The sequence below is a fragment of the Hemiscyllium ocellatum genome, chromosome 23, assembly GCF_020745735.1.
Source record: "Hemiscyllium ocellatum isolate sHemOce1 chromosome 23, sHemOce1.pat.X.cur, whole genome shotgun sequence".
NCBI classification, from domain to species: domain Eukaryota; kingdom Metazoa; phylum Chordata; class Chondrichthyes; order Orectolobiformes; family Hemiscylliidae; genus Hemiscyllium; species Hemiscyllium ocellatum.
Genome location: NC_083423.1, coordinates 17,967,252 through 17,982,089, shown reverse-complemented (window position 1 = coordinate 17,982,089; position 14,838 = coordinate 17,967,252). Strand labels below are relative to the sequence as shown.

Here is a 14,838-nt window from a genome sequence, read left to right as displayed (position 1 = left end):
TTTTTGTCTGTTCTTCCAATCCAACTGTAACAGTGAATTGTGCAATTGTGTGGCATAGAAAGAGGCTATTCAGCACATCAAATTTGTGCTGATTTGTTCAAAGAACAATCGTTTAATCCTGTTTGCCTGCTCTTCCCCCAAATACTGTCATGTTTTTCTTCAAGTATTCACCCAATTTCATTTGAAGGCTACAATTAAAAGCCATTTCTTGTCATGCTGTGCATTCCACATTCTAACCAAATGTTGTATTAAAAACAAAGTTTTCCTCCTGTCACCTCAGGTCTTCTGGTGTTCATCTTAATCTAGTTATCAACCCTTCAGTCATGGGAAACCGTTTCCTCCAAAATTGTACAATCAAATCTCCTTGTATTATTTTCTGTTGCAAGGAAAATAACCCAAACTTCTCCAGCTATCCACGTGATAGTAATCCTTGTGTCCTGGAACCATTCCTGTAAATCTTTTCTGTATCCCTTTCAAAGCTTTCATGTCCTTCCTCCAGTGTGGTATGCAGAATTGCATATGCTACTCAGGCTGGTTCAAAGAAATGTATATTTTTACCATAACTTATTGACTTTTATATTCAATATCCATTTATAAAGCCAGAAAATTAGTGTCTTTTTTTTAATCAAAGGAAGAGAAGGTGATGCTGGCTATCTTTTATTTGTAAGGTTTTAATGGAATAGTATTGATACAAATGGGCAAAGGTGTAGATCAAATACTGCCATCTCTTGGGAAAATTTGTGATAGAAGAATGAGTGGAGAATGGATCTGTTTTCTTAAAGGGGAGAAAAATATTTTTATGTAAATCCTTGTATCTTTTTATTTTATATGAGCAGCAGGCAGACATAAAAGTTAAAGGAGGTGACAAATGTAGAAAGTGTGCCTTTTCCTAGATCTGATTAAATAGAAACTAGAAATGTAACTTTGTAAATGCTAACTTGAATAGCAAAGAAAATATTTGGCATACCTCAAAAAATAATAGTTTACTTAGTATGTATTTTTTATAAAGGATGCTGTGATATCAGTTTGTTGTCTACCTCAGATTTCTTACTGATTTCTTAAATTCTGAGCTGTAAACGGATTTTCCTTGATTAATAACCAACTGGCAGAAGACCTGGATTACTTAAATGTGTAGGGTCTGGATAAGTTTGTGTAGTTAAAATTCCTTCATATGGGCTAGTTTCTGGCCATATTGATGGCATTCTGTTATTCGCCAGATTTTGTGTTTTAATGATTAGATCAGTCAACTAGTTGAGTAGTAAAATGGGTGCTCTTGTATTTTTGACTTAGAACTATTATGCAATCAGTCTCAACTTCCTTTGAAACAAAATTGTCAAAAGATAGATACATGATTGAAAATATAACTTATTAAGGCCAAAAACTGGATGACTCTTTATATAACCATGAAGCTCCCAAAGACAGAAAAGACATAAAATTGGTTGTAGATAATGATGCTTGTTGAAGAGTTGGTGTTGGCATGATGGGCCAAATGGTGGTCTTCTGTGCGGTGATGATCCTCCCATCCTGAAATTAGCCAATATTTGGCCAGACATTCTCTCCCCTTCAGTACATACCCCAAAGTAATCTCTTGCGTCACAGGAATCTGCTACATTGATGGTAATTAGCAAACCCCACCCTATTTAATCTTGTATTTGCTGTGTGTAGATGCATCTCAACATAAATTGAAATGTTGTCTTTTCCTGTTCTTTCACAGTAGAGCTGAAGTATGGATTAGCCACAATTTTTCAGGTCTAGTTGTCTTCTGGACAGCGGTTGCATTTGCTAATCAGTTACAACTTGTTTGTCTCTCCTTTTCTATGGAATCTTTCCATAGTACTAGAATTATTTGTTCATTTCGCAGCACAAGAAAGTTTATCTTCAATCCATGCCCCAATCTTCAGACTGGATCTTGTTAAGGAAGTTTCCAGCTGCTGACCATTATGGTTTGTTCCCCTTTTACTTTATCAGGCATAACTTTAGTAAAGTAAGGTTTCATATTGTGGACTGGAAGCAAATGTTCAGAGGAGGCACAATTTAACTCCTGTCAAATCAAAGCACTCGAGATGAAACAAATTTTAGTCATCCTGCTTCCTGATGTCGAGATTCATGAAAATGATCTTGACGATCAGGTCATTGAATCATGTCTCAACACCACTCTGTTTATCTAGTTTATGTTTGAGCTTGTCAAGCATATGTTGGCCTGTAGCCCAGATTTTTCAGCAGAGGCACTTGTACTCCTGTCCTATGATTTCAGTGTGATTGAGTGAGTAATTTAATCTTTGGTTGGATTTATATCGTGTACTTTTGGAACTCCTAGTTTGAATGCGTGGTGGTGTTATCTTGCATGTCAAGATGTTAATGTGCTCTGCTATACTGAACCTGGGCATCTGGAACCCAGAATCACTTTGTATTGACATACCATCATTTGTACCCACAACTACTATTTGTATGTAGATTGTGACTTAAGACTTCCAGGTCCAATGCCCCCCCACAATGTTATTGATTTACCAACCTGTCATCTTTCTGAAGTTAATGCTAGATTCAATTGTGCGGATTTTGAGCTGTTTCTATTGCATTTATTAAAATGCAGGTGAAACTGTTTTCCTCAAAGTAGAATCACCCTGGGTTTCCTTGGTTATGTCTAATTGTGACTACAGGGTAACATTGACGTAGGTGATATTCTGCTAAGCTCTACAGAGTGTGACTCAGTGGGGAGTCACAATCTCTGTATATATGGGCAAGGCAAAACTGAGATCTCACTATGTCCGTTTATTACTGAGTCTGTTTTCTGTGAATTGACATGCCGACCTAAAATGTAGGTGTATACATGTGAGGTCTAACCTTTTCTGCCACTATTGTTTGGGACAGGAGAGGATGCCTGCTAGAAGTTACCACTTTAAAATATCAGTACTTAATACTTTCATTATTAACTTTTTGTGGTTATCGTGAAGGAAGCTTAAATGCAACAGCTTTTGGAATATTTTTATGTTGCCTGTCTGATTTCTACAATTAAATTTTAAAAGTTTTGATATATGGAGTGAATGGAATTTTATTAAAGTTGGTTAATCCCAACTCAGTAAGCTATGGACAGATTTTATTTGTTGCAAACTGGCAATTGTTTATCAATAATTAGTGCTTGGCTTTTCCCTATCATGAATTGGATTCTTTGTTACTTGCTCAAACTTGTGTTTCTAAGCACCAACCTTGGAGCTCTCTGCAATAGTTGTAGAGGCAGACATAAACTTTAGTGGAATCTTAAAATCAAGCTTTAAATGGCCTGACATATCATGACGAGAGGTGTTTAATTTTTCTTAAACCTTGCAAGATTGAGTTTTGACCATTTTGAAGGTGTTAATTCTATACCTTAGCTAAACCTGAGATGGAAGATTAGGAATCAATCAAAGCATCTTTTGAAGTCCCTTATTGGAGCATGAGTGCTATTATGTCTCATAACATAAAGATTTTATTCAGTAATATGAAAACCTGTTTTTAGAGGTTCAGTACATTTGTTAGAAACCAAATTTTGCAGTGTTACTTCTGTGAGGTCGGTGAAATGTCTGGTGCTTTTCATAGTGCTATAAAACATAGTGTCTAGAAGAGCATTTAAAATTATGCTACAGGAGACTTTGGTTGAAGATTTACGGTCTTGTCACCACTGAGGGTGAGAGATATGATTAATTGAAGAATATTACTAAATATTTAAATTTATGAATACATTATTGCGTGAGGTATTTTTGTCAGTGATTGAAAAGCTAAAAAGGATTAAGATCAAAATTGTAATGCATTGCACCTTCTGCTCTCATTGGAATGACATAAACTGAACATCATTCAGAAGAAGAAAATGTATTTCTGAAGTGAGACACCTATCTGTTTGGTCTCTGTATTGTTAATGAATTTTCTTATTTGCAATAGTACATTTTTGAGACGTTAAAAAGCATGCAAGCATTTCTGCTACACAAGTGCACTGCCTCTTGCATTTTAGTGTGAGAAAGCCAACCATTTTGCAGATTTGATGAGGCCTAATAATCTGTACTTGGTGATAAGCTATCCATTCTTTGGTGTAAGAAAGATTTTCTTGATTTTGGCACCCCCTTTTGCCATTTGTCTGCTGCCATTTATCCTAAGATATGAGGTAAATTTCCAAATTTATGATGTGCATACATAATTCTATCTTCTGGTTCAATCCACCCGCTGTCTCATTTTGTCAGACTGTTTTGGCTGTAAGGCTGTTCGTAGAAGTTTTCTTTAATTTGCCCATGTGACATGGGTGTCATTGGCAGCATTTATTGCTTGTCCCTAGTTGCCCTCGAGAAGGTAGTGGTGAGTTGACTATTTGAACTGCTGCAGTTGACTTCTTGACCCACGATGCCTTTGGAGAGGGAATTCAGGATTTTGAGCAAGTAACAATCAATGAGCTATGATATGTTTCCAACATATGAATGGTGAGCGGCTTGGAGGGGAATTTGAAGGTGGTGGTGTTCCCATAAATCTGCTGTCTTTGTCCTTCTAAGGAATAATTCTGTCTTTGTTTTCTCTGTCAAAGTGGATAATTTCACTCTAAATCTGTCATGTGCTTCACATTTGCTTAATTTGTCCAAGTCTGCGTGATGACTACTTGCATCTTCCTAATTGTTTATTCCTTATTCCCATATAGTTTTGTGTCATTGGCAAATTTGAGAATACTGTGATTGGTCCCCATTCCCAAATCATTTCTAGAAGTTGTGAGCAGCTGTGGTTCAAGCACTGGTCCCCACTGAGTCACAATCAAGATTCTTCAAAATAACCTGTTTATTCTGATGCCTGTGCGTTCTGTTAACCAATCTCATTTCATACCGGTATTTTATATCCAATTCTGAGAGATCTAATTTTGTGTACAAATCTCCTGGATAGGATCATGTCAAAGCTTTTTGAAAATCAAATATACTGCATTCACTGATTCTTCTTCATGCTACAAGTAATATCCCCCGAAGGCTCGACATGTTTCTAAAGCATGATTATCCTTTCATCAGTGGGAATCACTGCCCCACCTACACCTGCCAACTTACCTCTTTCCCCCTTCAAAGCCCTCTTACAAATACTACTGTGGGAAGACATGAACCATTTAATTCCACGTTGATCTTAACACTGACGTACTCCTGTCTCAAGTATCTTTTAAGTTAGTCAGTTATGTAGATATAAGTGAGAGTTGGCCAAGTTTGGGTAAATAAATTATAAGCTATTGCAGTAAATAAACATTGAAGGAAACAGTTCAAAATGTTCCAACAAAAGTATGTTCCATTACAAAACACAAATTTAGCTGGAAAGATCCATTTTTTGGTTTACCTTAGTTAAAGATAGCTTTGGATTAAAAGAAGAGGCTTTTAATGTTGCAAAGTAAGAATGAATGAGAACCAGGAAAAAGTGACCACAAAGTTGGGGGGGGGGGGGGTGAGGATTAACTAGCCAAAAATATCAGAAAAAATTAGTTTAGAAGACTCTGATATTATCTTGAACTATACAAGATTTTGAAAGGCTTAGCAGGATAGTTGCTGAGGTTTATCACCAGGTAGGGGATCTAGAAAATGGACACGACCTCAGGCTAAGGGGTTGACCATTTAAGACTGAGATAAGGAGAAATTTCTTCAATCACAGGACTTTGAATCTTTGAAATTCTTACTCAAAAAGCTATTGGTGCTCCACTATTGGACATATCCAAGGCTGAGATGAACACAAGTTTGATCTTTTGGGGCATCATGGGAAAATGGAGTTGAGACTGAAGATCAATCAGGATTGTACTGAGCGGTGATGTAGCCTTGAGGGACTGAATGGTCCACTTTTCTTGCAGATATTCTCATGGCACATTTAATTTCTGAAGGTGGAGTCTATTACGTGTTCAATGGGAAATGGAGATTTCTCTTAGTTTTGTCAGCTCTATATATACAGCCAGGCACCCACCTTTCACATGCTTCTCGTTTAGATGAAGCAACCATTTTGCCATCTGTATTCACGTTGAACTTTATTTCTGTGGGTGTAACTCCTCTAGATAGATTACTTAGTATCTTGTATCTTACAAAAATAATCAAACTGTTCATGATAATTGTGCAAACTGTGTACTAAATAGAAAGAATAAAGTGCACTAATGTAAGGGTAACAATTGATCAGTATCCCTCCAGGTCTCTTTGATTTATCATTTACTCCCACACACTGAGAGTGTGGACTTGGGCAAGGAGACTGATCTGAACGTGCGGAAGGAATGCTGTAATAGAGGGGTCAGCACATTTGGCACGCGGGAGCCAGTCAGGAGAGAGCTGACTGGTAGTAAGAAGTTAAGAGGATGGATAACTGGGAATAAGATAAGGTTTGAGATAGCAGTGGCAAGCAAAGTAGAAAGTGTTTAAAGATATACTAAGCACAGGCAATTCGAGTACAGTTCCTGTGCCTGTATAGGAGTGTCTGTGTTCAATATTTTAAATTTTTCTCCCATCTTTGATTCCTTGTGATATTTAGAGCCGTTGATTGTGAATATTCTCACCATTCCTGTATAATTTGAGTCCATTGACAATGTTGGATTATTGAAATACTGCAGACATCATAGCGGAATTTGATCCTGCACTAATCATGCACACTTTTGGCAGGGTTTGCTAGATAGTAACCACGAGTAAATGTTTAAGCTCTTGGGGGGGGGGGGGGGGGGGGGAAGAAAAAGTTGATCTTAACAGTAGCAAAACTGATTAACCCAAAAGCTGAATAACTGCTCTTATCCCAAACACGAAAAGTGAGCTGCAGTCTTTCTTGGCCAGATTCGTTAATGTTTTTGTAAAATATCACACTTTTCAACATTCTCTGGCTATTCTTCATCTTGGGTCACAAGGATCTGAAAGCAGCTGTGATATTTATGGAAGGAGAAAGGTGAGTCAATGGAAATGTACATTTTGTTTTGGTTTCTTCCACAGGCAGTACAGGTGGCATTGTGCAGTATTACAGTCTACACCAAGTGGAATCACGTTTATTTTTTGGTCTATGGTGAGTTTGCTGATATAAGCTGTTTCAGCAATTAGGAAGCTATAATTGACCTCAAGGTCACTGATATTCTGGAAAAAAAGAATATTATTTATGACGCTGCTTTCCCATCAGTTCAGGTTGGGGGATGCCAGATTCAGGTGAGATATCCTGTGCCTTTGAGCTGTCTAATTGTACAAGCTGTGTTCGGGTAAAATAGGGGAAAGGCAACTGTTAATAATTGTGTTGGTATAACCTTGTAAGAATCTGCATTTTCAGAATAAGAATATTGACTGTGGGTTTTCTGAAATTGCATTCCCTGTGACCTTGCCAAACATTTTATGAGAAATCCTCTGTGATTATAGGTCCCTTTCCAGGTGACAAAGGTTGTGCTGTTTTCTTGGGATAATTGGAATTCAAGTTTTGGTTTGGGCATGTTTTAGCTGGTAAGAGTCTAATCTATTATTGGAGATTTTCCCATGCATTAAATTCCTTGATTTGGTATGAAGATGGACATTATTTTGAGGACAAATCTTTGCCAATTATCACTGAATCATATTTTTTTTGACCGGTGTCAAATTCTGATTCCCATCCTGATGGCGAAACTCTTTTCTATCAGTAATGGCTGGTTTGATCACAATTTTGGAATGCCACCGACCTAGAATCATATTCTCAGTTTTAGGATGGTGCCTGTTAATACTGCATTTTTGCAACAAATGATTTGGCTTTATACTCAAAAGACTGTTATATTTGAGTGTTTCCTGCTGCATCTACAGTTTATCCCTTTAGATTTTCTGTTAATAAATTCACATGGGAAGTTTTAGTTCTGGAATACAATGATGACCTCTGTTGATAGAAAATGGTACTGAGAGTGTTTTCCTTCAGACGTGTAGCCAGGCTGTAGTCTCAGTATAACAGTTTCATTGTCCCTCAGGCAATCATGTCCCCTTCATAGACCTGGATATTTTCTGAAAGAACTTTAGCCTCTCCTCTGTCTCTTTTGCAGTATAGTGGAGGAGGGAACTGATCATGTTAAATAACTTGATGCTGGTTTAAACCCTAACATTTATTAACTTTCAATTCCTACTTGCTTGAATTTTGTTCCAACATTGTTTAAAGGTGTCTGTACAATGAGGATTATTCTCTTGCAGTGAATCCTATAGAAGTCCCATTGTTTCTGGTCCCTAAGGCTATTAATTAAAATAAGTTAATTTTGTATTTGGGAGGAAAATATTTGGCGTGCAGAGGTTTCTTTATTATTGTTCCCAAAACTAATTATTTGTTGATATATTTAATAATATCTGCTAGTTTCAAACAAATCTGATTAGAACTTAGAAAACTGCTTGATTTCAAGTTATGGCAGTGCTGCTGATCATCATTCAAGTTGTTCTGCAATTAAGATTTCATGGACACTGATGGAACAATGTCACTAGTTGTTTAGACGCAAAACCATCTAACAGCTAAACAATTGCCTCATTAATTCTTTGCAGATAAGCATTGTTAATTGGTCTGGGAATTCACTTTCTAAAACAAAATTCTAATCTAAGTCCCCAGAAACAACATTGGCAAATTTAAAAAGTGCAGATGAGGCGGAGTGAGGATTGGACAGGACAGGAGCACAAGTGTATGTATGGTACTAATTAAATGTCAGTTATACCCAGAAATATCCAACAGCAAAGCTTTAATCAACAAGGGAAAAACATTGTGATCTGTTCTAACCCTATTTCTAAGCAGGTATGAAGGGTGAAACTCTGTTGGGTTGACTGAAATTGCCTGGGTGAACTGAGGAATTATTTGAATGTTATTTGTTTGGATCTTAACATGCCGTTGTTGTGATGTGCAGTTCAGGAGTAAAACAATACTAATCCTGTTTTTCTGGATGGGGCAAAATTTCTTTGCTGAGCTTTCTAATTTCTTGTAGTTAACGACAATTCTGTTTTAATCCTCAGAAATCATTTTAGTTATCATTTTGGACTTCTGTGGATATTGAGTTTTAGTTTTGGTGTATTGTTGTGAACATAAAACATTTCGTTTAAATTTACTTTTATTCTTATGTTAGTTCTAACAGTCCTGGGAAAATACTTTGGTCAGAAGGATTTATGTTTTGATTTTAATACTTTAAGTTTTAACGTTCTGGATTTTCCTGATACACAGTATATTCCAAAGCATTCAAACTTTTCATTTCAAACTGAAGTCACAAAAATTGCAAGCTATTTAAGCTGTAGGATGGTAATGTAGATTTTATCCACCCTGTTTCAATGTATGTTCAAAAAGATTGTGGACTACTAAGCAACATTTCAGATCGTCGTTGTGGTTCTGTTCGCCGAGCTGGGAGTTTTTGTTGCAAACGTTTCATCCCCTTTCTAGGTGACATCCTCAGTGCTTGGGAGCCTCCTGTGAAGCGCTTCTCTGATGCTTCCTCCGGCATTTATAGTGGCTTGTCTCTGCCAATTCCGGTTGTGAGTTGCTGTCCGCTGCAGTGGCCGGCATATTGGGTCCAGGTCAATGTGTTTGTTGTCCACAAACACATCAACCTGGACCCAATATACCGGCCACTGCAGCGGACAGCAACTGACAAGCCACTATAAATGCCGGAGGAATCAGCACAGAAGCGCTTCACAGGAGGCTCCCAAGCACTGAGGATGTCACCTAGAAAGGGGACGAAACGTTTGCAACAAAAACTCCCAGCTCGGCGAACAGAACCACAACAACGAGCACCCGAGCTACAAATTTTCTCCCAAACTTTGAACATTTCAGATCATTTAACTTAATATAATTAATATCTGCTCTGCTCACTTTTATTCTATTTTTAATTTTGTAACTCTTAAATTTAGTTTTGGTCAATGATGCATCATCTTTAGCTGGTTAAGACCACTCTGATTTGTCATTGAAATTATACAGACTACAAGAAGCAATAAAATGTTTTTATTTGTTTTTCTGTGTGGGTCTGTACCAAGCAGAATATTGGCCTGTGCCATGACACTGTACCAGGTTGGAGTCATGCCTGAATATCCAAATTCTGTTTTGTTTTAAGCACAGGGACTTGGACAGAAAAATGTATTCATTTTTATTCCTTGAGATTTATTTTGAACTCTTTCCTTGTAATTTTTTCTTCCCTTATTTGATCAGTTTATTGCTGTTAAAGAATTGTGGTTGAACAGAGGTTGGTCGTTCTTCAGTACTGCACTGGAAAACCAGCCTATGTGATGCAGTCAGGTATTGAGTTAGTCTAAACCTGCACCTTTCTGAGTTTTGTGAATGTTATGAACTGAGCCAAACTGTCACTCATGCCCAAGTATTTTTTTTTGTTGAAGTATCCTGAAACCTATCTATATCAACCTAGGCTGTGTTCCAGTAGTAAACGTATACATTACTGTCTTGGTTGGAAGTGGGTTGTAAAAAGCTTGCAAAATCAACATGCCACATGAGGGACCATAATGCTAAGCATATGTTATAAAATTATCCTGCACTGCTTCATGACACATTGTACACTAGCAAAAGGGTTCCCCATGTTAAATGCAATTACTTTGGAATGCCAAATAACTGGTCTACTTGGCCTGAAGTGTTACTATACTAACTTATCACTGGTCTGACATAAGTCTCCCAAGTTTTAGTGCAGTGTTGGCATAATGTAAGTGATTGTGTCATTGCTTGACACCAAAGGTAGAATCTCCTTTCCATCTGAGGAATTCTATTTTTTGGGGAGGAGGTAGAGAGCAAGAGAGAGAGAATTGATAGAGAGAAGTATGAACATGTGTGCAACCCAATGCTTGGGATTGAAAGAAGGTATAAACAAAAAGTAAGCTCTTAAAATACACACAAAGAGAAATAGAGTTAACATTTTTGAGTTGTGTATGACTTTTCTTGACTGGAAATGAGTCCTTTTTCCACAGGTGTTTCTAGACTTGCACTTTGTACCTTCCTCTCTCGTGTAATAAGCTACAGTTCTGTTAAAGAAACTCTATTGTCTTGTGTAACTGTGTTTCAGTGATTGATCACCACATCAACAAAAATAAAGTATGATCGTTCAAGCCGCATTCTGGAATTTGACTTGTCCAGTTGTAACATCAGCTGGGATCATAATAGACGTTCTAAGCATATTGGTCTCAGATTTTTGACCTCAATGACAACAAATAATATTTCCATTTTCCTTGTGAATAGCAGATCCAGTTTGCTGATCAGAAGCAAGAGTTCAACAAACGTCCAACAAAAATTGGTCGTCGTTCACTTTCTCGATCGATCTCACAATCCTCCACGGACAGCTACAGCTCAGGTAGGTGCTTCTAGATTTCAGTGAGATGTTCTGTTTGTACATGAAAACACAAGAATATCTAAGACGAGAGAAACTCATTACACCCCATAGCCTTATCCTTTTTTATATAGATCAGCATCACCATCTAGCCTCTCAACAGATCCCCAGTTTTAGTTCTCTAAATCTCATAGAAGTTACCCTAATTGCTTACCTATTTTTACTCTTGGATAGTAACCACCATCCTGTGTGGAATTTCCCAATATTTTGTTCTAGCAATACAGTAAAGTATTGCTGCTGCAACAAAGTGAGGTACAATTCACTTCCCTGTATTAAAACCCACAAATATATACATAAATTAGTTAGGATATGATTCCATTTACTTTGGATTTTGAATAGTTGTATTTTCTAAATGTTTAATTTTTGCTTACATTGATTAAGTAGATCTTTAGTGACAGCAATGCAAAACTTGCAAATTGTTTGATCTAACCTGTGGTTAGTAAAACAAAAAACAAATCCCAGAATATATGTTGAGAGTTTAGTTCAAAATTGAACCATATGAGTTTCACATGATCAAAGTGTGTTAGAGGCACAGGATAGTGGCTATCCATGCACAATCATGTGCAGATTCAGTTGCCTCGTCCCATTCGACCTTTATGCTTTCAGTTTCTTTGCTTGGGATGTGGGAAAAGATGCTGAACGGAGGCCAAGAATCTCCTTACAGAAGGGTGGAGAGTAGGAAAATATTAGGAAAGTCTTTCGGGCTAACATTGTTGGAAACCTCATGATAGCTTGTCTGTTCATTCAATAATAAGTCTGCTGTCCTGCAAAAGTGCGTTGAAAATTGTTCAGTTTCACACCTTCCCACAATGGAGCAGAAATATGAACAGAAAAGCACTGGATATTCACAGCTTCCTCTGCTCACTAGCTTTCATTTGGTATAATTTATTTTCTAAAGTCATCATGAAAATGCTATGTTATACTATCCAACGTAGTTTGAATTGGATTCCAAGGAGGTCTCTAAGTATACAAATGAGGACCTGCGGAAACAAATGGAGAGAACAAAAACTCAAAAATTAACATGTTGAATCTAGTTTCACCCTCCTTGTCTTGGATGGATGGTTGTCACATATTTGATTTTACAGATAAGCATGTTCTATCTCTTCCAATCCTATCCAAAGAATGTTCTGATCACTCCAAGTACTTTGTCTCCATATTTTAAATAAAATTTGATGATAAACCAAATTTAGGACAACCTTTGGCCACGGTCCATGGCTAGGCATTAATTTCCTGTTTGCTGTTTTTGAAGCCCCTTGCTATACAAATGTTCATAAGCCTACCAAAGTGTTCCTTCTACTAAGTACTTCAGCTACTTACTCAGGACAACTCCAGATTATGGACTGCTGCACATTGCAGTGTGACTGTGCAGTCTGCGTTCAGGTTGAAGTAAACCACATCCAGTATTTGTTCTGAATTTTTTATTTCTCATGACCACAACTTTGGCTTTTATCATTTTATCTTCTAAATGAAACATTCCTTTGGAAACACAAGAATGTCAAAAATGTTCACCCCTGTGTTTTGCCTGCACAAAGAATTAATCTGAAGAGGTCAATGCTTTATATTAATGCTACACCATTATTAGAAAATTCTAGGTATAATTATCCGCTACTTATAAAATTGACACCTTTTATTCTTGAATTATTAAGGATTTATCTCTCAAATTATTACTGGACTCTGATTGCAGCTTTGCACTGAACTGCATTAACCTCCAAGTCATCGCTTGCTGTTTGCTTCAAATCTGCCTGCAACTTGCCATCATTCTGAATGTAGCTACGGAACTAGCCACTAACCAGCTTTTTTTTTTCTTCTCTCCAGAACTGATGGGTATGTCTAATCAAAATAATGGTAAGCAGATGGTAGAAATAGTTTGGAAAAAATTGAAGCTGTTCATAGAGACAGGTATGAGAAGGCGATCACTTGTCCCACCTGCGGCAATTGCATCTCATCTCAAAAAGAACAGCCAGAGGAATCCATTTTGCAGCTGGGTAGAAAAATTTAATCGATTGTATCCATTTACAGTACATTGAATTTGATTTTGTGTTCCTTTTTGGGAACGAGAAGATGTTGTGAATAGAACTGCAAATTACTGGTGACAAGGGCTAAACGCATCCATGTCCATATGACACCTTGTGACTGTTGGGAGCATTACCCTATTTCTTTAAAATACTGCCAAATTGCATTAATATGACAAACTTGCACCAAACCCATGAGAGCATCAGTTGTTTGTCTACTAAATATCTTGAAAAGTTCCAGATCCATATTTTTGGGTTATTTCTCCTTTAGTTTTCCTGGAGTTGTTGAAGCATTTTAGTCTATAGTTCAGTGAGCACCAGCAGCCTTCTGGTATATTGCCTTACTGTTTGCCATGTGTGAACTTAAGGAAGTACTTGTTGGCAAGCTATTTTGTTTTGGGGAAGAGAGGAGCCTCACAGTCGTAGATATATTCTTGCAGTGGGAGCTGCTGAATTTTGAGAATTCTTTGATCTCCTCATCTCCCCTAAAATTCCAACCGCTCCTTGCTTAATTGTAGGGCTTCTTCCATTCCCTGACTGAGATCACTTAACCTGTCACAGATCTGGGGTCAAGATCTTTGGTTTTAGTTTATATACAGTATCTCAATGCCCTGATAAAATAGACCTTTTATTAACCTTGTGGACGGGAGAGGGAATGAAATTCAATGCTAAATACTATGAATGTTAGGTACTTTTAAATGGAGTCCTGTATTTGACAGGAAAAAATTGCAGTCCATCATTCGGACCATTTAGACTATTGCCCGCTCATTACATGGAAGATCTTGGAGTCATTTGGAAGAGAGTTTGTCTTTGGAGTATATTCTAAAGCAATCAGCTGATACTGATTTTGATGACAAAACACTTACCCAAAATATACCATATTTCCTGAGTTCCCTTCTCTCATAATAAATCAAATTGATCTGATACGTTTGCTTCTGGATTAGTAAATGTCCAATAGCTGATTGTAGCGTATTCAACAGTCCTTTCCGTAACTGATTATCTTGTTCCAAACAAGGCAAAGTGGGCAACTTTTTATTTTAATTATCCCAATTTCTATCTTATTTTGTCATTTTAGAATTTCTTTTCAATGAGTCCCACTTTGATCCATTCCTGACTGCTGCTTGTTTTTATTTTACAAGAAAACCCTTTGACAAATGCAGATAAGCAGTTTCATTATGTAGAATGTGGAGTGCTAAATTTGCTCACTCAAGGAAGATGAAACTTAATACTTCAGTGTGATTACCTGGAGTACACAGGCCTTTTTTTTAATATGTTGTAAGAAAGCAATAAATACTTCAAGCAGTACTTTGCAAGACTAAAATCCATTGTGACTATTAAATTGCTAGCTACAGAGATCAGGTCTACTACTTGCCCCGATACAAAGCCATTGGAAGTAATTGAAACGTCCTTGCTTGGGTTTAGTTATAATACATTGTTTCAAAATAATATCTCTGCTCAAAGCAGCTGATTTATTTTTACTTTACCTACATTTCTGGTCTATAGAGTTATTGCTGAGGCAATCTGAAATATACTCTTTAT

The 14,838-nt window shown here is 37.1% G+C and overlaps 1 protein-coding gene across 8 annotated transcripts in view; it reads left to right on the top strand.

Moving 5' to 3' along the window:
• Window positions 1–14,838, top strand: part of ahcyl2b (adenosylhomocysteinase like 2b) — a 95,388-nt gene that overhangs the window by 31,684 nt on the left and 48,866 nt on the right. For 4 of the 8 annotated variants that reach the window (XM_060842741.1, XM_060842738.1, XM_060842742.1 and 1 more), the window contains exon 2: window positions 11,140–11,251. In XM_060842741.1, coding sequence (XP_060698724.1) covers window positions 11,140–11,251 — 112 coding nt within the window. Of the gene's footprint in view, window positions 1–11,139; window positions 11,252–13,102; window positions 13,133–14,838 lie in introns of all 8 variants that reach the window. The other 4 variants (XM_060842734.1, XM_060842737.1, XM_060842736.1 and 1 more) reach the window with 3 other exon arrangements.